This window comes from Megascapheus bottae, chromosome 4 (genome assembly GCF_031878675.1).
Source record: "Megascapheus bottae isolate mThoBot1 chromosome 4, mThoBot2.hap1, whole genome shotgun sequence".
Taxonomy (NCBI): domain Eukaryota; kingdom Metazoa; phylum Chordata; class Mammalia; order Rodentia; family Geomyidae; genus Megascapheus; species Megascapheus bottae.
This window is the reverse complement of record NC_143512.1, coordinates 82,588,283-82,615,915: the sequence shown is the minus strand read 5'-3', so window position 1 is coordinate 82,615,915 and position 27,633 is coordinate 82,588,283. Positions and strand designations below refer to the sequence as shown.

Genomic DNA, 27,633 nt, shown 5'->3' with positions numbered 1-27,633 from the left:
AGGCATGGAAGGGCGGGGCTCGGGGGAGGGCGTGGCCGGCGCGACGGGGCGGGGCCTGCACGCACGCGGGCGTGGCCGGACTGCGGCTCCCCGACCTGCGCGCGAGGCCACGCCCCCAGGGTGGGCGGGGCTTCGCTCTGCTCCCCGCCCCGCCCGCAGCAGGTGTCGGCCCCACCCCGGAGTCGGACTCCCCAGCCCGGGAGGAGCCAGGGTCGGTGGCGGCGCCCGACACCCGGTCGCCGAACCTCCCGCCCCTTCCCCGCCACCTATATGTGGCCGTCCGCGGGCGCCCGGGCATGGAGCGCGCCGCCGCCCGCCCGCGAGGATGGAGCTGGCGGAGCCGCGCCTGCTGGACGCGCTCGCCTGCCTGGAGGGCCTCTTCGGCGTGCTGAGCCTCGTGGTGCTGCGCTGGCTGGGCTCGCCCTACGGCCGATACTCGCCGCAGTGGTCCGGGCCGCGCGTGCCGGCGCAGGCCGCCTGGCTGCTGCAGGAGCTGCCGTCCATGGTCTGGCCGCTGTACGAGTGCGTCCGCGAGCGCTCCCTGCGCCTGGGCAGCTGGCCCAACCGCATCCTCCTGGCCATGTTCTTGGTGCACTACATGCAGAGGTAATTACCAGCGCCCCGCGCCGCGCCCCGGGGTCTACAGGACCCCCGTGGCCCCCCGCGGCCCCCGCGCCCCGGGGTCTGCAGGCTCCCCAGGCCCCCTGTGCCCCCGCGCCCCGGGGTCTTCAGAATCCCCGAGACCCCCTGTGTGCCCCCGCCCCGGGGTCTGCAGGCCCCGCGCGCCGCCCGCTGTCCCCCGTGTCCCCCGCGCCCCAGGCTCTTCTGACCCCCGAGGCTCCCTGTGTCCCCCGCGCCCCGGGGTCTGCATGTCCTGCGCGCCCCCTGTGTCCCCCGCGCCCCGGGATCTGCAGGCTCCCCAGGCCCCCTGTGTCTCCCGCGCCCTGGATCTGCAGACCCCGCTCGCCCCCCCCGCGGTCCCTCGCACCTCCGGGGTCTCCAGGCTCTGCGCGCCCCCTGTGTCCCCCGCGCCCCAGGGGTCTCCAGGCCCCGCGCTCCCCCCGCGCCCCGGGGTCTGCAGGCTCCCCAGGCCCCCTGTGCCCCCTCGCCCCGGGGTCTGCAGGCTCCCCAGGCCCCCTGTGCCCCCGCCCCCGGGGGTCTGTAGGCTCCCCAGGCCCCCTGTGCCCCCGCGCCCCGGGGTCTGCAGGCTCCCCAGGCCCCCTGTGTCTCCCGCGCCCCAGGGGTCTCCAGGCCCCCCGAGGCCCCCCGTGTCCCCCTGCGCCCCGGGGTCTGCAAGCCCCGCTCGGCCCCCCCCAGGTCCCCCGCACCTCCGGGGTCTGCAGGCTCCCCGAGGCCCCCCGTTTCCCCCGCGCCCCGGGGTCTGCAAGCCTCGCGCTCCATCCGCTGTCCCCCGTGTCCCCCCGCGCCCCGGGGTCTTCAGATCCCCAAGGCCCCCTGTGTACCCCGCGCCCCGGGGTCTGCAGACCCCCAAGGCCCCCTGTGTTCCCCCACGCCCCGCGCGCCCCCTGTGTCCCTCGAACCCCAGGGTCTGCAGGCCCTGCGCGTCCCCCGCTGTCCCCCGTGTGTCCCGCGCCCCAAGGTCTTCTGACCTCCGAGGCTCCCTGTGTACCCCGCGCCCCGGGGTCTGCAGGCCCCGCGCGCCCCCCGTGTCCCCCGTGCCCCACCCTGTGTCCCCCGCGCCCCCGGGATCTGCAGATCTCGCGCGTCCCCCTGCGTCCCCCGCGCGCCAGAGTCTTCTGACCCCCGAGGCCCCCTGTGCCCCCCGCGCCCCGGGGTCTGTAGGCCTCCCGAGGCCCCCCGCGTCCTCCGCGCCCCCTCGCTCCGGGGTCTGCAGACCCCTGAGGCCCCCCGTGTCCCCCGCGCCCCCGTGTCCCCAGCGCCCCCAGGGTCTGCAGGCCCCGCACCGCGCCCCGGGGTCTGCAGGCCTCACATGTCCCCTGTATCCCCCGCGCCCCAGGATCTACAGCCCCAGCGCGTCCCCTGCATCCTTGCCTGCCACACCAGCCTGGGGGCCAAGGCTGTGAGGGATTCGTCTGGAAAAGGCAGGAGACGGGTAGAAAGAACTGAGATGGTGATGAGGAAAGAGGAATGACATTTGGTCCGCATAGACTTGGCCATACAGAAGCCCTGGAATGAGTGCTTGGCTGCCCAGGTGTAACTGAGCTCCCCTCGAGTCACCCAAGCTGCGGTGCGTGGCTTCCTTGCTCCCAGGTCCCCTTTGGGATGTGTTTGTCTCAGGTGTTGCCTTTCTCCTGACAGATGACCCCACTTGCAGCTTGGCAACCTGTGCGCCCCAAATACTGGAGACTTTAAACCATTTAGCTATCGCAGCATGCAAGAGCCACCAGGACTATGGAACTGCATTTTTTGTTATTGTTGTTTTGCCTTTTTTTTTCCCCAAGCAAAGACCTTAAAACACAAATAAGTTTCTTAAGGGTGATTAATCAATCTTTTGGAGTCTTTTGTGCATTTGAAAATTTGTGTCTGAAGTTTTCAGATTTTCTAAGTTGGGGCTCTTTCTTATCCTTTGACATTAATTTAAATATTTTTATTCAAACTGAGGTACAATGTATCAAATTAGATTTAACACAAATATTTGTATAGATTACTTAAATCAAATGCATATTTAGTACCCTGTGATTCAGTTGGATTGATTATTATTAGAAAGAACTGTAAGAATAATTTGAATGAAAAAGTTATGTGGGGAATGCTGTCAAATTTGTCCTAGTTGGTGGAATAAACTTTCTTAGGTTCTCCCAAGGTAGTTGCAGTAACTGTCATTTGTGAGATTTTATGTTACACTGGTAGCTTGTAATCTAAAAAAAGAATTAAGAGGGGCAAGAATTTCTTTAAGAAAAAGCGTATTTGTTCCATCCTGTTGAAAGAACCTGTGCCTGGCAAAGTTGCCAAACTTTTTTTTTTTTTTTTAAGATTTTCTTAACACTGATTTTTTTTTTTTTTTTGCCAGTCCTGGGCTTGAGCTCAGGGCCTGAGCACTGTCCGTGGACTTTCTCAAGGCTGGAGCTCTACCACTTGAGCCTCAGCACCACTTCCCGTTTTTCCCTATGTATGTGGTACCGGGGAATCGAACCCGGGTCTTCGTGCATGCTAGGCAGGCACTCTACTACTAGGCCAAACTCCCGGCCCTTAACACTGATTTTTTACATCATATTTCAAATGTCAAGGGCTTGGGTGTCATCCCTGAGCTCTTCAGTTCAAGGATACAGCCCTGCCTTTGGTCCAAGCCTCACTTCCCATTTTCTTGAGGTTAATTAGAGATGAGAGTCTCAGGTCGTTTTGTACCCAGACTGCCTTTGAACCTTGATCCTCAGATCTCAGCCTCCTGAGTAGCTAGGATGACAGGCGTGAGCCACTGTGCTAGGTCTGAAAATTTTTGAAACTTTGTATGATCATGAGGATGGTGTACTAGAAAACCTAATGGTTTAACGTGAAAATTGCATTCTGGCACTGCATCAACGTTCCTGTTCCATTTTCAGATAAACTTGTAAATATTTTTTTTCTTCTAATTATAGCCAAAGTGATCACACAATTTCATTGCCTAAGAATTATTCTTCACAGCCACCTGCCTGCTGGGACTCCTCACATCCTTTTTTCCCTGCATTTTGTTCTCCCTGTTCTGAACCAGTCTTTCATCCTGCTGGGCAGAAATTCCATTCTGCCAGCAAACTCGTTTCTCACACCAAAATAAATAATAGCATATATATAAAGCCAAATAAAATAAAACTAGGGTCCAGGAGTTTGACCTAGGGTCTAGGAGTTTGCATGCCTAGCATGCAAGAAGATTGGAGTTTGATTCCTCAGTACCACATACATAGAAAAGCCAGAAGTGGTGCTGTGGCTCAAGTGGTAGAGCACTAGCTTTGAGGAAAGCCCAAGAACAGTGCTCAGGCCCTAAGTTCAAGCCCTAGGACTGGCATAAATAAATAAATAAACAAACAAACAAACAAACCCATATCCACAAACTTTTCTTGGCAGAAGTGCATCATCCTTCCTCTCAGGCTCCTCCTAGCTGTCTTTCCTGCTTCATTCCTTCTGCCTTATTCCTGCCTCCTTTCTTGAATACGTGGAATTTTGTCATACTCTTTGCATAAGTTTTTAATAAAATTAACAGAGCTACCTTCCAGGGGCCAGTAGTATGGCCTAGTAGTAGAGTGCTTGCCTAGCATGCATGAAGCCCTGGGTTCAATTCCTTGGTATCATATGCACCAAAAATCCCAGAAGTGGCACTGTGGTTTAAGTAGCAGAGTGCTAGCCTTGAGCAAAAAGTGTCCAAAGATAGTGCCTAGGCCCCAACACTGGCCAAAAAAAAAAAAACCCAAAAAACCAGCTACCTTCTTTTTTTTTTTTTATAAATTTTATTTATTTATTTATTTATTTATTTATTTATTGCCAGTCCTGGGCTTGAGCTCAGGGCCTGAGCTCTGTCCTTGAACTTTCTCAAGGCTAGAGCTCTACCACTTGAGCCTCAGCACCACTTCCAGCTTTTTTCTATGTATGTGGTACCGAGGAATAGAACCCGGGTCTTCATGCATGCTAGGCAAGCACTTTAACCACTAGGCCAAACTCCCGGCCCCCCAGCTACCTTCTTTACCAGTGAGGATTCCAGAAGGAAGCAATCAGCTGAGCTGCTTATGTTTTAGATCTGTAAACACATGCTTCCTCATGGAACAGATTTTAGATGTGGAATAGAACAGATGTTTTAATGCATTCAAACTGTGTGTGTGTGTGTGTGTGTGTGTGTGTGTAAATGAGCATTCAGAGTGCGGGAGGAACCCTCTTGCACTGCTGATAAAAAAAAAAAAAAGTGAACCAGTATAGGCATTATAGAAAGAAGTATGAAAGTTCCTCAGAAAACTAGACATAGATCTGGGTGAGGTGGCTCATGCCTGTAATCCTAGCTACTCAAGAGGCTGAGTTCTGAGGATCACAGTTCAAAGCCAGCCTGGACACTAAAGTGCGTGAGACTCTTATTTCCAATTAACCACGAGAAACCCAGTAAGTGGCTCTGTGGCTCAAGGAATAGGACAGTAGTTTGAGCTGAAAAGCTCAGGGGCAGCTCCCAGACCCTGAATTCAAGCCACATGACTAACAAAAAAAAAAATGAAAGAAGGTAGCAAAGAAGGAGAGAAAGAAAGAAGGAAAGAATGAAAGAAAGAAAGAAAGGAAGAAAGCTAGAAATAGAACTACTCTATGAACCAGTAATACCACTCTTGGGCATTTAGTTAGAGCAATGTAAGTCAAGATACAATAGGTACACTTGCACTGTTCAACCTATAAAAGCATCCCAGAGGCCCTTTAAGTAATGAATGGATAAAGAATACATGGTACATGCACACAGTGAATATTATTCAGCCATGAAGAATGAAACTACGACACATAGAGTTTAATAAATAGAACTAGAGAGCATATTAAGCAAAACAAGTCAGATTAAGAAGGATAATGATTGCTCGCTCTCTCTCTCTCTCTCTCTCTCACTCTCTCTCTCTGTCTGTCTGTCTGTCTGTCTCTCTCTCTCTCTCTCTCTCACACACACACACACACACATACACACACACACACACAACTGTAATCAAGAGAGTATCTGAGAGCCGGGAGTTTGGCCTAGTGGTAGAGTGTGATTCCTCAGTACCACATACATAGAAAAAGCTGGAAGTGGTGTTGTGGCTCAAGTGGTAGAGCTCTTGCCTTGAGAAAGCCCAAGGACAGTACTCAGGCCCTGAGTTCAAGAGCAGAGAGAGAGAGAGAGAGAGAGAGAGAGAGAGAGAGAGAGAGAGAGAGAGAGGGAGAGAGAGGGAGAGAGATTGTATATCTGAGTAAAAGAAGATGAAAAATGAAAGGGAAAGAATGGCAGAAAATGAACAATACCAGAACACATTGTGTCTGCAGGAAGGTGGCACAGGTGGACTCACTGAAAGCTGTCGAAAGTGCAGGGAGAGGAGCCAGGGAACACAGAGCCTTGGTGTGCTCCTCTAGTCCACGCACAGTGTGTGTGTGTGTGTGTGTGTGTGTGTGTGTGTGTGATCACTGTGGTGTACCTTGTACATGACTACACACTAAGAAATGTAAATGCCTCCATGTCCAGTGTATAATTTATGTGGAATTGGAGAAGCCAAGCACACTTGAATTTATAGTCATCAGTGTTTCTGTTTTTTAACTCGTTTAGCAACGAGCCCAGGGCTGGAGGCATGGAGTGTTTTCCTAACCTGTGCTGGGACACCATTCATGGGGCAGCTGAGGAAGAGAGATGGGACTCGGACTTTTACCATGAGCTTCACAGTTTGCACTTTGATTAAATGAAAAGCTCATCTATACGTAGCTCACTTCCATCGCCTAACTTGTTTAATGATTCCATCCAGACAACTTATAAAAACAAAGTATCAGGAAAACATAGCTATCATTTTGTAAAGCTTCTTTCCTGTCCGAAAAACTGTGGGAAACCAGTCGTGGTGGAATGTGTCATAGCCCCAGCTCCTGGGGACCCCAGACTAACATCCAGCCTGGGACGGATGGAGTCACACAGGGGACCCCAGATAAACATCCAGCCTGGGATGCATCATGAAATCCTGTTCACAGTCCTGAAAGGAAGACACCCAGTGTGTGCAGTTTCCCTGAGGCGCGGCAGGGGGCTCGGTGTCCTGGCCTTCTCTTTGTAGCTCTGTTTGTTCTTGGATGAGGCTTACATATCTGAGACATTAGCAGATGATGTTTTTTTCAGTTGTAGGACTTGAACTCTGGGCCTGAGCACTGTCCTTGAGCTCTTCAGCTCAAGGCTAGCACTCTGCCACTTGAGCCACAGCACAATTCCGATTTTCTGGTGGTTCATTGGATTTAAGAGACTCATGGACTTTCATACCCAGGCTGGCTTTGAACTGTGATCCTCAGATGTAAGCCTCCTGAGTAGTTAGGATTACAGGCGTGAGCCACCAAAGTCCAGAGCAGATTATCTTACACATCTAACATATGTCTCTGTTAGATTGTCAGAATGGTAACCCAGGCAAAAATAATTGCCTAATAATTTATTTCACCAATAAATTTAAAACTAGTTGATTTCTCAGACTTACTAGTTTCCGTGAACTAAAAGAGATTTGACCTCATTAATTTTCAGTTTTAGTTTTAGATCTCACTGAGCTGTAAACCACTTCTAATGGAATTCCTTAAAGAATTTAGCCGTGTCTGCACAGCACACAGCATGCACATGTGTGTAACACACATAAATATGCCCATACATATCTTACATCTCTCATTTTAGAATTTTAGTCACAGGACAGGAAAACAGTGGTGGCAACTTGCTATGTCGTTAAGAGGATTGAATCTATGCTATATATCTGACAAAATGGACCGATTGAAAGCAAGGTTTTCATTTTCCTGAATACATAATTTTTAAAGGCTGTTACCCAAAGTTTGGGACAAACCAGTTTCTACTAGAGTTTGGGTGTTTTTTTTTTAACCCATTTCTCCTTTATATCCTTTAGGTCAACACCTACATCTTTATATTTTAGCTAAATGTGCAAAACACCAACCCCAAGTCAGCTTGAAGTTAGTCCCATCTATTTCTTATTTCCAGCAGGAAATGGGAAATGATTTTGGAGTGTTTTTTTGAGGGGGAGGGAGAATAGTTGCAATTCTTCAGATTTTCTTTCCAGCATGGCACATGAAGCATTATTTGTGCCAAACAAAGGGATATTGTTATTAGTATTATTGTTATTACCGTGCGTTCTCAGGACTCTTGCAGAGGGCTCCATGGAAAGGCAGAACTGTTTCCTCACCCAGGCAATAATGAGTCGGGCCAATCTAAACTCTGTTCTGCTGTTTGCAATCAGCGACAGAAGAAGACTTTCTTTTTTTTTTTTTTTTTTTTTTTTTTGCCAGTCCTGGGCTTGAGCTCAGGGCCTGAGCACTGTCCTTGGACTTTCTCAAGGCTAGAACTCTACCACTTGAGCCTCAGCACCACTTCCAGCTTTTTCTATATATGTCGTACCAAGGAATCGAACCCTGGTCTTCATGCATGCTAGGCAAGCACTTTAACCACTAGGCCAAGTTCCTGGCCCAGAAGAAGACTTTCTTACAGTGCAATACTAGGTTCTGTGGGATTCCCAGGCGCCTGGGTGAGGACTACGGTGTGTAGGTACAGGGAGAATTATTAAAGCTGAGAATTACACACGGAATTTCGAAGCAGTTATCCTTGATATGCAAGTGTCAATAACACAGCCAGGTGGTATCTGGCCCCGACAAGATGCCACCCACAGCTGTTGGGCAGATGTCCTTTCAAAATCTCCTTGTGAGGTGGGGTGCTTGACTTGTACGTGTGTGACTCCAAGGAAGATTCACCAGGACAGCTGCCGGAGGACCCATTTGTTGTAGCCTGCTGGCTTTTGTCAGTGTTGGTAAAGCTCAACAAAAGTAACTCCAGTTTTGTTCTCTGACCCCACCCTCAGGACCCCGAGGCATCTGTACCCTTCTCTGTAGCAGTGTTTCTCCCCCTGGCAACAGAGTGTACTGCCCTGTGACCAGCTGGCAGGTGAAACCGGAAGCTCCCTGCACCCCTGGCATGGCACAGCACCACTCCACCTGGCTGTGTGCCCGTGTCATGCAGGCACGCTGCCATCCATCTCCGGTGCCACCTCTGAGAACATTCTGTTGGAAATGAAGGGAGCACTTCCCAGCCTTGTGTTTGGTTACACTCAATCCTTCATGCACCCCATGCATGAGGTCAAAGCTGCCAGCAGGGTGATAGAGCTGCTTCCTCATGTTTCCTCAGAGCACTGAGCACATGCAAGGGCTTGGCCCAGGCTGCTGGTGAAGACTAACTGTGAACTCTGTGTTCTGAGGTGTGTGTGTGTGTGTGTGTGTGTGTGTGTGTGTGTGTGTGTGTGTGTGTGTGTTAGTGCACATTAATTTTACAGTGGGGCTCTCTTGGGAACGTTTCCACAAGTAACCAACCTCACCCCCTCTATCACTCTTCAACAGACTTTGTCATTGCTTTCCTATCTGCAGACGGAGCTGTCCTCACTCACCCTCTTCCTCAGTTCTCCCTCCTCCCGCAGTGCTGCCCCTAACAGAGCCTGCTCTACTTTCTTGTGATTCAGTTTTAAGTGTGTACTAACGTTAATTGTACCAAGGTATTTCACTGTGGTGTTCACACATGTAGACATGGTGTTTTGCTCAGAGTTAATGGAGAGGGTGAATCTGTTGCTCTTTCTCCTTCCGCCCCTGCCCACACCCCTGTTAATCAGCAGTCCTCACTGAGGTTTCTTGCGCCATTGTCATGCATAATTGCGCCACATCTCACAATTCCTTGCCATCTCACCATCTCTCTTTCGCTCTCCATTGCCCGTCAGTCTCCCATGTAGCCCCATAATTAGAATCAGGTTCGATATTCATATATATACATAGCGATGTACGGACGTATGTATACATCTATGAATGTATATATGTACATGTATATACCTAACTGTATTTTAAACATGTCTTTCAGGTCTCCCACCCTATACATTTGGCTTTTTTAGCCAGGTTTATCTTGCTCCGATTCCATGGTGTTCTCTAGTTCCACTCATTTTCCTGCAAACAACAGCTTTTTTTTTTTTTCACAGTTCCATAGTAGTCTATGGTAAACATGTGCCAAATCTTTATTCATTCATTTATTATTGGGCACCAAACTAATTCCACTATCTGACTAATGTTAACCATGTGACAATAAGCATGTGTATGAATGTATTATATTCATTTACCCTTCTTCAGTTCTTTTTTTTCATATATTTTTATCGTAATGAATAGAAAGGTTACATTATATTCATCAGATAGAAGGTGCATTACTTCACATACATTGATACCCTTTCTCATGTCTTGGTCCCCATTTCCCTCTCCCCATCCCCGCCCCTCATCTTGTTTTCCTCCCTTCAAATAACCAAATACGCATATATACAATATATCAGATAACAAGGTGAAATACTGTAACAATGCCCAGCAGTGATACACAGGGTATTAAAATAGGTTGAGTTTTGCTTTCTTTTTTCTCCCCCTCCCCCCAGTGGTAGTACTAAAGTTTGAACTCAGTACCACTTGGTGCAATGTAGAGAATTAAGCATCAAGAAGAGGAGGCAGAGAGTGCTGCTGCAGTGACATGAGGATTGCTAGGCAGACAAGAACGAGGGGAAGCAGCCAGAAAGCACGCTATGGGTGTAGTTGAGCAAGACCCTCAGGTCAGTTCAGCTCAGGCAAGTGGATCCATAGGCAGAAGGAAAGAATGTTACTAAATGTAGTCTGGGGATGGTGAGCCAAATATAAAACTGCAAGGCCATCAAAACCTAGAAGTAAACAACGGTAATGATTTACCAACCTACACACCAGGCTGGGTGGCCGTGGCATCCAGTCTGGCAGGATAAGAGACTTGAACGTGAGGGAGAAACACAGACATGGTAAGAAAGGAAATGGAACCTTCCAAACTTGCAGGAAGAGAAAAAGCCGCATCACCATCACCAACTGGGAAAAGTTAGGACAACACAAAGCTCCCTGGGTGCTGGTGGCTCACTGCCTGTCACCCTAGGCACTCAGGAGGCTAAGATGTGAGGATCATGGGTCCATGGCAGATTCTTATCTCCAATTAAGTACCAAAAAGCCAGAAATGGAGCTGTGGTTCAAGTGGTAAAGCACCAACCTTGAGCTTTTTTAACTCAGGGACAGTGCCCAGGTCTTGAATTTAAGCCCCAGCACCAACTCCATGGAAAAATATCTTGGTCAAGGCTTCTACTGCTTTATGTCTACTGCTCTCCTATTTACCTTGTGATCGGTCTCTGTCTCTCTCTCCCTCTCTTACACACATACGCACCCTATACCTATTTTTACTTTCTTGGAGAACTTCCATACTGGTCTTCCAGCATGGAAGGAGGGGCCCCCTCCCAGCCTCTCTCACCTGGCCTCCTTGCCAGCATGTGTTTGTCTTCCTGTTGACTGTCGTGAGATGGAACCGTCATGTAATCTTGCCTTGAAATTTCCTTATGGCTAACGATGTTGAATGTTTCTTCCTGGATCTACTGGCCATTTGAATTACTCGTGAGAACTGTCTGCTCAATATGTCTGCTTAGTGATTCATTGAATTCTTTGGTTTTGTTTTTTGTTTTGTTTGTGGGTCACGGGGCTTGAACTCAGCCTGGGCTCTGTCCCTGAGCTCTTCAGCTCAAGGATACCGCCCTACCCTTGAGTCAAGCCCCACTTCCCATTTTCTATGAGTCTCAGGTCCTTTGAACCTCGATCCTCAGATCTCAGCCTCCTGAGTAGGTAGGATTACAGGCGTGAGGCACCGTACCCACCCCACCCTGGCTATTCTTTTGTTGTTTCGTTTTGACTTTTTCCATACCCTTGATATTAATCCTGTATCTGTTGAATAGCTGGCAGACATTTTCTCCCATTCTATGACTTGTGAATTGGTTTTGGTGGTGGTGGTTGTATGTGTACGTATGTGTGTGTGTGTGTGTGTGCACGCATGCGTGCGTGCAGAAAGTTTAACTTATGACACCCCCATTTTTGAGTGTTTGTTCCCATCTTCTAGGCAGCTGAATAGAAAAGAAGATGTAGTTGAGCCTATAACTTCTAGGGTTTTCCAGCTGTTTTTCTATATTAGATTTAAGGTTCTAGGTCTTACATTTTAGCTTGTTGATCCAGTTGGAATTCGTTTTGTGCAGGGTGAAAATAGTTTTAGACTCCTGCCTATGGTACCCAATTTCCGGCACATTTGTTGAAGGGGTCCTCTTTTCTCAATGGTATGTTCTTGATCCCTTTATCAAAAGTGAGTTGACCATAGCTATATCTTCTAGACCAGTGCCTTTTGACTTGCTGCAGCACCGTGTTATGTGTTTGTTTGTTTACTTAACTGCTGGACTCTCCATGTTTTGAATACAGAGTCCTTGGAGTTCAGGAACAATAATGTTTCCTATGTAGAAGAGAGAAAAAGTTTCCATTGTGCTTAAGTCACTAATTTATTAAGTAGCCATTTGACCTGAGTTGGCAGTACCTGGAAAAGCACCAGGGTGGAACCCACACTTAGCACCAGCGATAAGCATCCCAGCTGGCAGTGCCTCTGGGGGACTCAGGGCACTGAGGCGCGCGCGGGGCAAGAGGGAGCAGGTGCAAGAGGGATGAGCATGGAGAACCCAAGGCGCTGGGTGAGGAAAGGTGCTCATGGAGCAGTAGCTGTCTCAGAAGCCCTGTGTCAAGCCATGAGGATGCACAGGAATGAAACCAAGTTAGGCCGTGGCAGGCAGGAGCCTACTGTGATTGTGCTGAGGCCAGAGGCCAAGGCCAGGGGCAGTGTCCCTTGTGTGGGATGGATGGTATTCCTAGAACCATGTTCATTTGGCTCCTGCTTGCTGGATCTGAGCCTGTAGTGAGACCAGTACACCCCTCCCTGCCTGCCCTGCCCTTGTTCATCCTGGGGCATGGCCCTGGTGTGTGTGTGTGTGTGTGTGTGTGTGTGTGTGTGTGTGTGTGCGTGTGCGTGCGTGCGTGCGCGCGCGCGCGCGCGTGCACGTGCATACACACATCCCCCTCCCTGCAGTGTCTCCATAGCTCACTCCAGCCCATTGCCAGTGGAGCCCTCTCCTCCAGGGCCGCTCAGAATCGCCATGAGTGAGTGTGTGGGAGTCCTGGGTGTGCCTTCCAAGCTCATGCTCTACTTTCTCTCCTGCCAAGCAGGTTTGTTCAGTGGTTCCCTGAGCCTGAGATTTCCTCAGGCTCACCTTTTACCACAAATGAGGTAACAGAGGGTGTGAATGCAGGTGCGACTTGTGCCTTGACCCTTGGTTTTGACTGGCTGGGACCAGTCAAATGGATCCATAGTGCAAGAGTTCAAGTACTCAAAGCCTTCACTTCCTTTCATCTACCGGAAGGTTATACTCTGTCTCAGCAGTGACAGAGTGGATCTTGATTCTGTTCCATCCCTGATTAAGATCCTCAAAGCCTTTCCCCTAATCGGGGCCTCTCAAGAGAACCTGACCAGCCTCACCCTCTTTTGTTTCTTTTTTTTTTTTCACATTAACTAGTTTACATGAGAGATTTCATTTTAACATATCCATTAATGTATACAATAACTGGCTTAACATTTATGTGTTTAGTTCCAGTATTGATGCTGCCCCCTTAGCATTTTCACTCAAATCTATTATTCTACCAGTTAAGTCACAGCTCCACTTCTGGCTTGGTGTTTAATTGGAAGCAAGAATCTCATGGGCTTTCCTGCCCGGGCTAGCTTCAAACTGTAATCCTCAGATCTCAGCCCCATGTAGCTAAAATTGTAGGTGTGAACCACCAGCATCCAGCTCCAGCCTCACTCTGTATGATGTACAGAGGGATTGCAGTTGTGAGGTCACTAGTACATTTCCTCTCATACAGGGCTCACTGTTTACTTACTCTCTTCTAGTCCTCTCCCAGATCCATCCAGGAGTTATATAGTTCTTTCGTCATTGTCCAATGAACTCCACTGCTGTGCTTGAAGCATAAGTGATATTAAAATACAGCAGAGAGGGCCAAGAGTTTGACCTAGTGGTAGAGTGCTTGCCTAGCATGCACGAAGGCCTGGGTTCGATTCCTCCGTACCACATACATAGAAAAAAACCAGGAAGTGGTGCTGAGGCTCAAGTGGTAGAGCTCTAGCCTTGAGAAAGTCTAAGGACAGTGCTCAGGCCCTGAGCTCAGGCCCAGGATTGACAAATAAATAAATAAATAAATAAATAAATAAATAAATAAAATACAGCAGAGAGCTGCAAAGGTGAAGGGAATTGACACACTTAGAGGAATTGAAATTGTGAAGTCAGTTGAGGGAGTAATTTACGATTCAGGCTCCCAAGCTACTGGGGCTTACTGAGTGGATGGGAGGGAGAAACCATTTTTTTTCTTATTTTTAAGTTACTGTTAGCATGTATACATTGAACAAAATGGATTAGTTTGTGACATTTCCACATATGTCCAATGCATATAGAACATTGAACATATTGAAAACACTTTCCATAAGGTGTTTACAGAACTGGAGGATTGATTTGTTAGAGTGGGAGGTCCCACCTGAGTTCTAAGTTACTTGACAGTTTTAGATCGATCACATCTCTGAAGAGTAGGTGGTGTTTTCTGATTGATCAAAAATTCAGTTAGAGAAGCCGGGAGAGTAGCCCAGTGGTAAAGTGCTCACCTAGCACGCATGAAGCCCTGGGTTCAATTCCTCTGTACCACATACACAGAAAAAGGCGGAAGTGGCTCTGTGGCAGAGCGCTAGCCTTGAGCAAAATGTGTCCAAGGACAGCGCCCAGGCCCTGAGTTCAAGCCCCAGGACTGGCAAAAAAAAAAAAAAAATCCAGTTAGAGGATAGACAGTGGTTTCTGACTGGCTGAAAATCATATTGACTGTGCGAGTTTGGGTTTACTTATTGGGAACCCAAGTGTAGGAGCTAGCCCAGAGCCAGGCTTCTCTGCAGGACTGTCTGTTCAGAGTTGGCTGCTAGTTACTTTAGCTGGTAGAGAACCTACCTTGAGTGAGGGGTTCCAGCACTCCAGAACATACCCTAGTGCTGCAACTGGAAGTTCAAACCTCTCTATCCTTTCGTGGAGATACCCACTGTCCTTATAGCTCTGATGACCTTGGGGTTTGTTTGTTTGTTTATTTGTGAGATTTGTGATTTTTATTCATTTGTAAGCCATTCTTCTTATAGGATACTTAGGTTTCATTCAAGACTCATAAACCTCCCCATCCAGAGCTTCTTCATCCCTGAGACTTAGATCTTCAGCCCAGGAAACCTTTTAGAAACACTATCAGAAAGTGCTGGACAGTTTTATGCGATGTCTAAGCTTGTAATTGCACACAGAAGGTTGATATGGCAGGTTATCCTGGCCAGGGGCATCTGGCCCCATTTGCTGGTGGCTGAGCTCCCTGCCTTATATTCTAGGCCCAGGAAGGGTTGCAGTTTCCCCAGGGAATAAACAACATTGGGAAATATGAGTCCTGTTTCTTCACATGGAAAGGAGAGAATATAAAATAGTAAAGTTGTAACATTAGCAGAGAACACAGTATCAAAGTCAACACTGCACTTCATCTCCTTAGCTGGCAAGTAGAGTCCCTTTGTTGCATCCTGGGAACTGCCGATTTTGTATCCTTTCCCTGTTAACAGGACAGAAATGGATTTGTGACACAGTATCTGAATAAAGCATTTGTTGGCCCAAGTGCCTCAGAGTTTCTCTTAAAGATAGTGTCTATCTTCAGGGATTTGCAGATAGAGGTTGGATGGTTTCCCTTCTCATAGGCCTAGTATAGCAGTTGACTCCTTCAGCTCTGTGGAAAGGTGACTGAGAATGAGCCAGTATATGGAGAGCTTATGAATATTGGTGCATCCACAGAGGAAGCCTGGGCTACATCACTGACTGTGTGGGTCTCTGGATGTATGTGCCCCTCTTCCTTCCTGAATGGTCCCCCTTTTACCACTGTAGAGTTTATAGTAGCCCCTGAAGTCTAGAGGAAATTTAGACAAAGATGGGCCCCAGAGCCTCTTGCCCTGTCTTCTGTGCTGGAACCTTTCCAGATTCCCCCAGAGCACAGGCTGGATCCTGGTAAGTCCTGGTAAGAGATAGGACACACGAAAGCCAGACCTTATCCCCAAGGCAGACCACAGACTCCAGCTGCAGCCGGCTTCCACCACCAGAGCCTGAGAAAGACAAAGTAATGTTTCCAGAATTTGACACCAAATAAATTCAAGCCAATGATCAGCAGACTTTCTGGAAAGGGCCAGACAGGCGTGCCTTAAGCTTTGTGTGCCAAGGTATATATAATGGAAGAATATAAGTCAGGTACAAAGTGGTGGCACATGCCTATGATCTCCTCTGTGAAGATCAGGAAGAGGAGCAGGGGACATGGGATGTCAGGAAGAGTAGAAACAGAAAACACCACGAGCAGAGTGAGAGACATATATAGAAGCCTACCAGTCTATTCTTGTTATCCAGAATTCTGCCTTAAATGTAGGAGAGGGTAATGAAAGTGTGCTGTCAGTGGTTTGTGTTCCTTAGAATCCGGGCTGCCCTCATATATGTTGTAAGCTTGGACTAAGGCAGAGAGTAGGAGTGTGCCTCTCTTCCAGACTTTGCAGGTCAGGGGTAAGTACTTCATGGGCCAAGGACGGAAGAGTGGTGTGCCCCTGAGGTTGTCCTCATGCCTCTTTTCCTAGGCTTCGTGCCATCAGGCCATTTCAGGGACAGCTCAGGGACACACCCTCGTGTGTCTTGGCAGCTAATTCTCAGAATCCAGTTCTGCCTTTTCTAGAATTTTAGATCTAAATTCAGTTTAGGTCCTGGGCATGTCTGTAGATTGCATTCTTTTCGGGTCAGCTTGTTGTCTGCATCTTTAAGGACTTTGTTCCATCCGCCTGTAGAATTTATCCCAATAAATTGGAGTTGTTTTCTACCTTCAGGTCTAGAAGATTTATTGTGGTGTTCCCTTTTTCAGTATATGGCACATTGATATTTAAGAGAAAATTCAAATGGAAGATAAGCCTTGCATCGTCTTTTTCTCATAAGTTTTAAAGTTTGTGTTTTCTGTCTTCAGTCAGGCACACCTGAAGCAGGATAGAGTAATGTACTCTTCCATGTACACTTAAACTCAGACACCCCAGCCCTACAGCCTGGGCCCGGAGCCTCAGCCTCTGTGTGTCTTCACTCTGTCCTTGTGAAGTGTGAGTGACATGCTTCCCACACAGCCTGGTGGGGTGTGGGCTTCAGCTGGTGGGTGCTGCGTGGATCTGCATGGGTAGAGGGAACATTCTGTTGATGACAGGTGATGGGATAGCGCGCCCCGATTCCTATTGTACAAACTAGAAGGAGGCAATGGTTTTAGAACAGTAGGAATTCTGAGTGTCTGGAGACGCCTTCAGTTTTTTCAGTAGAGTTGGTATGTGTTTTGCGTTCTGTACAATTAAAATCTAGGATTTGACCACAATGACTGGTGTCTATTATTAGAACACGGGGTTCATTCTACATCTAAAATCCTGGCTTTTAGCATAAGTGGAGTATAAACTAAGGGTGACACTTGAAAGGAAGATTATAGAGAGACAAAACTGAATAATAGTAATCCTAGCCACTCAGGAATCGATGGTTCAAAGCCAGCATGAACAGAAAAGTCCAAGAATTTCATTTCCAAAGTATGCGACAAAGTAGGCCACCAGCCAAGCAACAAGCTGAGCAAGTACAGCCTCTGTGTGGGAGGGGACAGACAGAGTCTCAGCAATGTGTTATGCATTTCTCTTTCGGTTTGTTTCTGTGTCTTGTTTTCCAAGGACCTTGGTTTTCCCATTACTGATCCGAGGCGGGAAGCCAACGCTGCTGTTCTCCTATGTGCTGGCATTCACCTTCTGTACCTGCAATGGCTACTTGCAGAGCAGGTATCTCAGCCAGTACGCAGTGTATCCTGAGTCCTGGATGACCCGCCCCTGGTTTCTAGCAGGTGAGCATCTGCAGTGATGTACTCTCCACCTCTCACGGCCTGTACCCTGGTGTCATGCCAGCATTTCTAGGGAGTCCCGAGCAGCCAGTGCCAGCATCGAGCTACCCTGCTGCATTTCAGGGTCCCCCACACCAGGCACCTTCACACATATTGACTCAGAAACAGGTCCTGTGCCTACCCAGAACCCTCAGGTGGCAGCGAGTGCGGCCAGCAGGAGTGGCCAGCTGGGGTGGCCAGCCGCCTGCACCCAGTGCAGCTGGACAGCTGTCTACTGTGTAACCTGAGAGTCCTCAGCGTCCCGTACTACCTTCTGAAACCTAAGAACCAGCCAGAATGGCTCACCTCCCCACAATGCAGGTAGACTTCCATGAAAAAGAAATGCGCAGTACATTTCTGCAAAGATCTGATTTTTCAAAAACTGTATACCAGTGAATGTACATTGATAGGCATTCTCGAGGTCTAACTGCAGCCTTGCAGAAGACTGCCTTCCTCTGTCCCTAGAATCTCAAGGGAAGAAATATACTTATGAATTCTCTGGAGAACACACCCTGTGTATCACCTCGGACTGCAAGGCAGGCCTGGTGCCTTCATAACCACTATCCGAAACTGCCCTGCCCACTGCACTCAGCTCATTCACCATCCTTCTCTTTTGTTTGTCTTTAGGTTTTGTCTTGTGGTTACTGGGCATGGTGATAAACATCCACTCAGACCACATCCTGAGGAATCTCAGAAAACCCGGGGAGACTGGATATAAGATACCCAGGGGTATGTACTGAGACTGATGCCGTCTCTATCGCCCGACGCAGTACCAGGCGTTGTCAGTACTCCATGTCACAGAACGGTGTTGATCAGTGTTCAGGGTGAATCCGTCTTGCAGTTGTTATCTCAGGAAAGAAATGAACCAATTCTGACTTTCAGGGTAGTTATTAAGCACAAAGGAGAATCTGGGTTAGGACACAAATGTTGCAGGAGGCACTGCTACTTCTCTGAACAAGGTTGTAATAGGTGAGGTTACTTGATGGATCCTCCTCCCACTGAAAGTAAGTAAAAATGTTAGGCTGAGTTTTATTTAACGCATTGGTGTACTATCACGCCTGTAATGCTGGCTACTCAGGAGGCTGAGATCTGAGGATCACAGTTCAAAGCCAGCCTGGACACGAAAGTCTGTGAGACTCTTATCTCCAATGAACCACCAGAAAACCAGAAGTGGTGCTGTGGCTATAGTAGTAGAATGCCAGCCTTGAGCTGAAGAGCTCAGGGACAGTGCCCAGAGTACAAGCTTCCTGACTGACCAAAAATAAAAAAATAAAGTGAATTATCATCCGTAGATGAACCATGAGTGAGTGTGGGCTCCGCCTTCTCCAGGTAGCACGTGTGATCACAAGCACAAGTGCATGGTGTCTCTTTGGGAACCTCCATTCAAAAACCACAGCAAAACAAGTGAACAGAACCCCCCAAACCTCAAGTGAATTCGTCTGTGGCCTGGATGTGGAGGCTCCAGAGCCCGCCTCTCAAGTCTCAGTCCTGCTGTGATAGAGAAGCCAGAGAAGAGGAGAGCCAAGGAGTCCCTGATGGGTGCCTGGTGGTCCACCAGGCCTGGGAGGTGGAAGAGATACCCCTTGGGTGCTAGCAGTCCTAGCAGAGTGAGCCATGCCGAAATTAAAAAGGCAGGTTATGAGTCCTAAGAGTAGAATGGAAGGATCCTGAAAGTTCTAGATACCATGGAGGTGGGGAAGTGAGGAAGGGTGCATCTGAGAATGAGGGCATCCAGGAGAATGGAGGATGCAGGTAGGGAGTGGTGACAGAGAGGCCCCAAGGCACCCTGTGTGCAGGAACCTATCTGTTGTAAGCGGCCAGATACAGCCACACTTCTGGCCCTTTCCCTCCACTGTGTGCTGCCATAGGCTGATCAACATCCCAATTTGACTTAGTCAAACCCGAAGAACGAGGAAGACAGCACATACAAGCATGCATAGGTAGAGGAAAGGGGAACCTACAAAGCACAGCCAAGAAATTGTTTCCAAAGTTCCTCCTCTCTACTGCTTAAGCAGCACCTGCACTCTCGAAGACAAGAAAACACCCACCAGCAAGAAAGTGCATAAAAAGACAGAGGAGAAAACTAGACTTCTTTGTCAGTGATAGCTACAGAAGCCTGAAAATCGATCTTGCATATTGAAATGATAGAGGAAAAATCAAAACATTGAGACAGAATATAAACTGTTTGAAGGGAAAAAAAAGGCAATGTAAAGCTTTTGTGCTGTAAGGCAGGACTCAAGTCTGCGTTCAGGAAAAGCATCCCGTCACATACCATCACTGACATGCAGGGAGCAAGCAGCCAGCCTGGGGGGTTCAGATCCCATGAAGCCCAGGAAAGCAGAACCAGGACTTTTGCCCTCATACTGTTCCCTCCTCCTTTTAATTGATTCAGAGATATCCTGTGAGGGCTCTGCTGAGGCGGGCTTTGAGCTGAACTTCTGGAGACTTCCATGCAGTGTGGCCACTTTTTCTCATGCACAGGCATGCCCTCTGTGCCCTGGGACTCTTGTAGAAGCACTGCCTAGAACTCCATTCATAATGGAAGTGTCAGCAGTCAAGGCTAAAGGAACATGATTGCAAAAGGAATAGATCTAAGCCCAGAGACACACAAAGATAGGGCCTGAGGTGCCAATACAGTCCTCAATCCTGAGGGCATGTGGGTTACACTAGGGCAGAAAATAAGTGCCAGAAGCTCGGGGTCACACAACTCCATTATTGTTGGGGGTGTTTGGGGTTTGGGGTATAACTGACAATTACTTTTTACAAAAGAAGTAAGGGAAGGATTAGAAAGCTGTTTGAAAGGGAATACTTGCTGAAATCCGTGGGTGTCCTTCTGTCAAAAGGCAAAGGTTGCTTTGATTTGAAGGTTAGAATTTTCCTTTGTCTTTTTCTTTGTCTTTTTTTTTTTTTTGCCATTCCTGGGGCTTGCACTCAGGTCATGGGCACTGTCCTTGGACACTTTTTGCTCAAGGCTCTGCCACTTGAGCCACAGAGCCAGCTTTAAGGGTGGTCACATTTATACCTTGAAGGGTGGTCACATTTATACCTTGAAGGATGACCACGTTTACACCTTGAAGGGTGGGCACGTTTTCACCTTGAAGGGTGGTCACGTTTACACCTTGAAGGGTGATCACGTTTCTACCTTGAAGGATGGTCATGTTTCTATCTTGAAGGGTGGTCACGTTTACACCTTGAAGAGTGATCACGTTTATACCTTGAAGGATGGTCATGTTTCTATCTTGAAGGGTGGTCACATTTCTACCTGAAGGGTGGTCCTTTTTCATGTTCTATCCACAGCTAGTTCTCAGAAGCTGGGAAGACCCTGGTCGGTTGTAACTGGAAGGACTCACGCTCATTCCTTCCGCTTCCCAATCCCAGAGCCCACCTGAGGTCAGCCCACAGATCCGCCTCTCATCCTCCCTCTTCACCTTCCCAGGACCTTGGGGTGTACTGGGCATTATTGTTCAGCCTCTGCATCTCTGATGCCCCATGCCACATGGCCCTCACCCATCTAGTGAGCCCTGTCCTCTGCCCCCATCTGTGCTGAGGATCTCCTCCAGGTACCCAACCCTGCCCTGCCCCTCTCCACTCCTCACCTCTCCACTCCTCACCTCTCCCCACTTGTCTGTTTCTCTGGAATTCATGGTTCTAGATAGGGAATGGGCTGCTGGAATGCCCACAGCATTGATGACACTTTGATTAGTCAAATAATGAATTTCTTTTTGAGGAAGGGCATTTTCTTTCCTGTTAGACCCTGTGGCTAAGCTAAGTGACAGCTACTGCTTGCTGGATGTCCCCTGTGCCGGCTTAGGTATGTCCATAACCTGTAAAGCGGCTCACTGCAGGCCTCTGCCGTGACTGCAGACGTGTGTATCACATGAATGGACGCCATTGGCACGGCCTCCCTCGGGACGGTAACCTGAAGCTGTAATGGGCTGTATATGGCACTGACAAACATTTCTGTAGTTTTTACATGGTTGCATTTAGGTTTTCCCAAATCGATACTACTGTGTCTCAAGTCAGAATTTCTTTGGGCGTTGCCTTGTCATAACCGCACTGTCTCACTCTGTTTTTGTCTAGGAGGTCTGTTTGAATATGTCACCGCGGCCAACTATTTGGGGGAAGTCGTGGAGTGGGGTGGCTTTGCGCTGGCAAGCTGCTCTCTCCAGGGCGGGGTGTTCGCCTTCTTCACGTTTTGTGTTCTGGTCACCAGAGCAAAACAGCATCACCAGTAAGTTGCAAAACACTTAAACTTTATTCTTTGACTGTAGGTAATTCTCTTGCTTTTGTTTTTGTCAGGGCCTGGCAGTCAGGGTTTGAATGCAGGACCTGGAACTATCCCTACACTTTTTTACTCAAGGATAGCGCTCTACTGCTTTGAGCCATAGCTCCATTTCCTATTTTCTGGTAGTTAATTGGAGGTAAGTGTCTCCCAGCCTGGCTTTAAACCATGATCCTCCGATCTCAGCCTCCTGAATAGCTAGGATAACTGGCACCAGGCTCTCAAATTTTGACGTGCTAACTTGATTGGCCGAGCGCAATGTAAGCCTTGTCTTGGCGACAGCCAGGCGATACACCCTCCATTTCCTGTGCTCGGGGCCCAGCAAGGAGTCCTCTGACCCGCTGTGCTGCTTTCCTCTACCACATCTTTGGCCAAGGAGCCTGGGCCACCAGAGGCCATGGTTAGCTTCACCATTGAGCAGGGGGTTCAGGGTCTGTGGTGGGAGCAATGACTTCCACTCAGAGTGCTGGAACAGCCACAGTAAGGCTGTGAATGCCGTGTGCAGCAGATGCTGGCGTGGCGAATCCCAGAGCCCAGAGGGCTCCTCCCTCCCCAGCCTCATCCACTCACGTCTTCCACGTCACCAGAGCTGTGGACATGCACAAATACGTGATGCCATCTGTGGGAAATGAGACAAAGAGAAAGCCAAAAGGGAGCACGCTGATGTCATGATACAGTTGTTTAGGGGACAGAAGTACCCAGTGGTCAGAACACCTCATAGCTTCATGTCCTGAGAGATTTCACGATTACTGTCGATGGCGAGGGAAAAGGCTGTGGCTGCCGTGTTCAGGCGGCTGCCTTTGGGAAGAGCTGTGCACGGTGTGATGACGGCTGAGGTCAGAAGGAGGTATACCTCCATGCCCTTTTGCTGGTGAGCTTGATGTCTTCCTACACACCAACATTAGAGCATCGGAGCTCCTGGGAAAGACGGAGCAGCACAAAGAAAAATGAGCAGAGGCCTGCGACAAGGACCATGCCAAAAAGCACCTGCACTGTTGAGAGCCAGTGGCTGGGAATTGTTGTGCAGCAGTTTTCTAAATTGTCTCTCCCAATGCATGGCCCATACTCAAAGTAGGATTGTCCCAGAGGTGACCGGTTAACGTGAGGCCGTACTGACATGGAATGGGCTGGATCCAGTATGACTGACAGCTTATGGAAAAGAATGGCTAACTCCTGCAATCGTAGCTACTCAGAAGGCAGAGATCTAAGGTTTGTGGTTTGAAGGCAGCTCTGGGAGAAAAGTCTATAAGACTTTTCTCTCCAATTAATGAGCAAAAAGCTGGACATGAGTTGTGACTCATGCGGCAGAAGGCCAGCCTTGAGCATAAAACCTAAGGGGTAGCACCCAGGCCCCGAGTTCAAGCCCCAGTAAAGAGTGCCATATGGAGACACAAAAATGGAGAAGGCAGAACTGAGGATGGGCACAGCCTCAAGACCGAGAATGGCAGGGGGAGCCGGAGGAAGAGGCTCCTTGAGCTGTCAGGATATGGCCCTGCTGCCCCTGTGAGGTAGCTCTGTTGCAGTTGTGTGTGGGAACACCAAATTCACGACGCTTTCACCAGACGTCTGCCAAGTTAAACTGACGGCACCTTTAAAATATAGTGAGTTTGACTTTTGAAAGCTTCTGGCTTTTCCTCTGCCCAGTGATTTTGTAGAAAACTTGGTTGAAATAATGCCTTGCTACTTTGAACTAAGCATAGACAACTAGATCTTAGAAAATGAACAGAGCCTTGCTGGGCTGCATGCTACATCAGTCCCGAGAGCAGAGCCCGATCCCTGGACTCCTGTATTCTAAGGTACCCAACCTCTCCCTCCAGCCTCCAGCCAGCCCCTTGCCTCCCATGCACAGGGACCTGGTCCCTACTGTGTCTGTCATCACCTCCCAGAAAATACTGGTCTCAACATTTGCTTGCAGTATTTGATATAGAAAAGCAAATAATGGCTATTTTCTAGTAAAAGATAAATTTAAAAAATAGATTTTTTAGGGTTGGATTAGAGGAAGACTGAACAAGAGCCCACAACTCTGTTGTAAAGCTATTTTCTCTAACAGAAACAGGGAAAAAGAAAATCCCTTTCAACATTTGCATACTTAACATTCAGAAATAGAAATAACCAATTCCGTTTTCCAAGTGAAAGGATTTGTTGAAGAAAAGTCAGTTATTCTTTCCAAGATGCATGAGCTGAAAGGCTCTTTGCCATTCACTTTCCATTTAAATCACTATGAATGCAAAACAGTTTTTAAATTTTGAAGAATTCAGTTTTGAAGAAATATCTTCAACAATGTCGGGAACATATTTTGAGAACAAAATAAAAACTGTCCTTTTTTAATGTTTCTTTATTCTCTTTCCTTCTTTTTCTATTCTTTTGGTTTGAAATGAGGTTTTACCATGGCACAGAATGGGCTCAAACTCCCCGTCCTCTTCCGTTAGCCTCCGCAGTAGCTAAGATTATAGACAGGAGCCATTGCCTCTGCCTTGTCCTTTTTTCAGTCATCCAGTAAACTCAACTGATTAAATGATCAAGTTGATCGTGAAGAGAACATGGAACTATTTCTAGACTTGTATTTATTGTAATCCTTGAAACAATTTTTCATACCAGTGACATTTTTCCCATAACCACTGGCACTTAAATTCCTATGTGATTGCATTTGGTAGTTAAGCTGGAGACTGGAGCCCCTGGCCCAGCTGTGTGGGTTGCTGAGTGTGTCCTCTTGAGAGGGTAGAATTCTGAGGCAACTCTGTTGTCTCCCTGCTTTGAGCAGCTGCACTTACTACGGAGAGCACTGCGTGGCGTGACTGTGCACCCCTGTGGGGTATGACTAGAACAGCCATGGGCATGCTCACAGGGTGTGCTTGAACCTGGAGGCCAGCCACAGAGGAGCCGCACGGAAGAGTATATCTGTGTAAATCTGTGTAAATCTGAGTAAATCTGTTAAGTTTAATGTGGTTTGGAAAATGAATCAGGGTATCTTGACGACATCGTAACTTGATTGAGTTCTGGCTCAGAGCATGGAGGTCTTATTGTTACACAGATCACGGGAAGGAAGCAAGAATGGTTCTGAGAGTCTGCCCCGACGTACTTCTGTGATTGTGGATTGCAGTGTTAAAGTCCTCCAGTACTAGCAGGGTGACGCAGCTCATGTGTTTCTCACTAACAAGTAGCTACTTGTTTTCCATTGTGGTGTGCAGTCCGGTATCCTTAGTTTGTGCCTATGGAGACTCCTTGTTTGTTTTGTCTTGCTCTCCTTTGGGATCTGATTGTGGCACTGCAGTGAACACTTCCATATCTGGCTTCAGAGTACTTGTGGTATATTTATTTCACCAGCTTAGTTGCCAGCCTTTCAACTGGCATTACTCCAGGAAGAGTGTATGTCTTCACTGATAGAATTCATATCAAAATTGATCATTTTGTCTGTCTGAGCTAAGGGTTGAATTATGGGTGGTACCAGATTACGTTGAGCCAATTCTCAGCATCACCCACAAGCCCAGTGCCTGGCCTACCAGCCTCCCCCAAACCTTAGGGCAACTGAAGTTCATCAGCGGGCGTTCCTACCATCCTAGGAGAGGAGGGCCTGGCACGTACTGACCAGTGTTTCTGGCATGTTGGCAACTTCGCTTCCCAGTGGAGAGTGAATCCCCCACTGCCCCTTTTCAGTTGTCTTTTAGGTTTGTGGAGTTACTCATTATACAAATGAAACTAACTCACACATGAAATGTCAAAGTCCTTAGAACTGCCCTTCAAGTCAACAGCAGCCAGGGACATGGCACAAGCAGATCCGTAGGAGGGTGGTCGCTTGGGGCCAGCACCAGAGTTTATAGCACTCCTGTCTCAACTAGTGGCCAGATGTGGTGGTCAGCATGCCCGCTCACTCAGCTGTGGGGGAGTAGAACGGCATGCTCCTGTCACCCGACCCGGGCCACAGAGCGGAAGCACAGGTGCGAGGAACATATTCCAGACATAGTGAGCCCCGACCTAGAAAACAAGCAACACCAAGCCAGGCACGGTGGCTCACGCCTGTGATCCTAGCTGTTCAGGAGGCTGAGACCTGAGAACCTCGTTTCCAAGCCAGCCCAGGCACTGCAGTCCGTGAACTCTTATCTCCTATTAACCACTAGAAAAGTGGAAGTGGCGCTGTGGCTCAAGGAGCAGGGCGGGAGCCTTTAGCTGCCTAGCCAGGACCAGGCCCTAAATTCAATCCCAGTACCAGTGTATTATAATGAAAAAATGCATTGCTTAAACCTGTGCCTTACTGAATGTGTTTTCTTATTTTAGGTGGTACCTGGAGAAGTTTGAAGATTACCCAAAGTCTAGAAAGATCATGATTCCCTTTCTGTATTAAGCGGATGTGGGTGAGATGGCCTTCAGCTGGAAGCTTTGCAGTCCTGACTCCCTTTCCTGCTCCTGTGGTCTCCAGAACTCACTGCAGAGTGGTTTCTTCCTCTAAATGTACGAGCCACTTAGTAATAGGCTAATCAGACTGAACTTCACTGAGAGGCTCTCGCTGCATGCCAGGCAAGGCAAGACCTCGAGGTTAAAATTTACCTTTGAGCAGTGATGGCTCACACTGTAGGACTGGAATCTTCCACTGTCTTGCCCCTAGGGAAGAATGTGTTTCCCATCCACTGTCCTGGCAGGCAGTCCTGTGTGTAAGGTCCCTGCAGCAGTGCCCCTCCCCAGAATTCCCTTGAGGCCCCAGGCTGGCCCCAGCTGTGTTGATCTGTACCTGCTATGCTGACTTGAGTTTGCTGATTCAGAAGGGAGGCCGCTGCTCACTGGGGCTGGGCCAAGGTGTCTAGCCATTGGTCTATCCCAGTTTGGTTAAGCCAGCTGGATGAAGTCCAGCCCAGCTTGCCAGGTGAGGTGCAGGATGGAGAGGCGCCATTGACTACTTCGAAAGAACAGCGGGAACCCTCCATCTGAGATTTTTGAGATAGGAGAGCTGGGCACATAGAATGTAGAGAGCAGAACTAGAGCATACCCACTTGGATATTTTATTTCCATGAGTTATTAGATTTTCTCAAGGCTTTTTTCTTTTCATCTAAGCTGATTTGCACTATGATGATCTCTCTCTCTCTTTCTCTCTCTCCCTCTCTCTCTCTCTCTCTCTCTCTCTCTCTCTCTCTCTCTCTCTCTCTCTCTCTCTCTTTCCTTCCTTCCTTCCTTCCTTCCTTTTCTTTGCCAGTCCTGGGGCTTGAACTCAGAGCCTGGGCCTGTCCTTGAGCTTATTTTGCTCAAGGCTGGCCCTCTACCACTTTAGCCATAGTGCCACTTGTGCCTTTTTCTGTTTATGGCACTGAGGAATTGAACCCAGAGCTTCATGCATGATCGGCAAGCACTCTACCACTCAGCCACATCCTCAGCCCTATGATTTCCTGTGTTTCTTAGTTTTGAAAGTTCTACTTTTTCTTCCCTTTTATTCTTCTGACTTTGGTTATTTCTCTTGTGTCTATCAATGCTTGAAAAAAAGAGCTGTATTAGGTTACTCTTAGCAAGTATGATTTTAGGTTGAAGGCTATGTGTACCTTAAGTTTAATAATGATCTTGTAATTATTCTGAATTATCTCCCAGTTTAATTCTTAGATTTCCTTTGAGCTCGATATTTTTACAGAAATAATATATTTTTAAGATGATGCTTTCTACTTTTCACCTACGTGGGAGATGTTATTTAAAGATTTTTGTATGGGTATAGTAGAGATTATTTTTCTATAAATTTTCTTCCTATGGATTTTAAGTTTACTTGAGAGTCTAAAGAATGCTCACCTTGGACAGATATAGTGGCTGATGCCTCTAGCTGCCCCAGCTCCTCAGGAGGC

General features: G+C 48.2%; 1 protein-coding gene across 1 annotated transcript; it reads left to right on the top strand.

The window, feature by feature from the left end:
• The first annotated feature begins 182 nt into the window (after positions 1-182).
• Positions 183-26,985, top strand: Srd5a1 (steroid 5 alpha-reductase 1). The gene is made up of 5 exons (XM_090332147.1): positions 183-606; positions 17,336-17,502; positions 18,166-18,267; positions 21,619-21,769; positions 26,093-26,985. Exons 1-5 carry the CDS (start codon positions 326-328, stop codon positions 26,157-26,159), a joined length of 768 nt encoding a protein of 255 aa, XP_090188273.1. The 5' UTR covers positions 183-325; the 3' UTR covers positions 26,160-26,985.
• Positions 26,986-27,633: the final 648 nt, after the last annotated feature.

Excerpts from the sequence above, each read along its gene's own strand:
- Srd5a1 (XM_090332147.1), top strand. The coding sequence starts at position 326 with ATGGAGCTGGCGGAGCCGCGCCTGCTGGACGCGCTCGCCTGCCTGGAG. Across the intron at positions 17,503-18,165 it reads CCGCCCCTGGTTTCTAGCAG|GTTTTGTCTTGTGGTTACTG; the intron begins GTGAGCATCTGC and ends GTTTGTCTTTAG. Across the intron at positions 21,770-26,092 it reads AGAGCAAAACAGCATCACCA|GTGGTACCTGGAGAAGTTTG; the intron begins GTAAGTTGCAAA and ends TTCTTATTTTAG.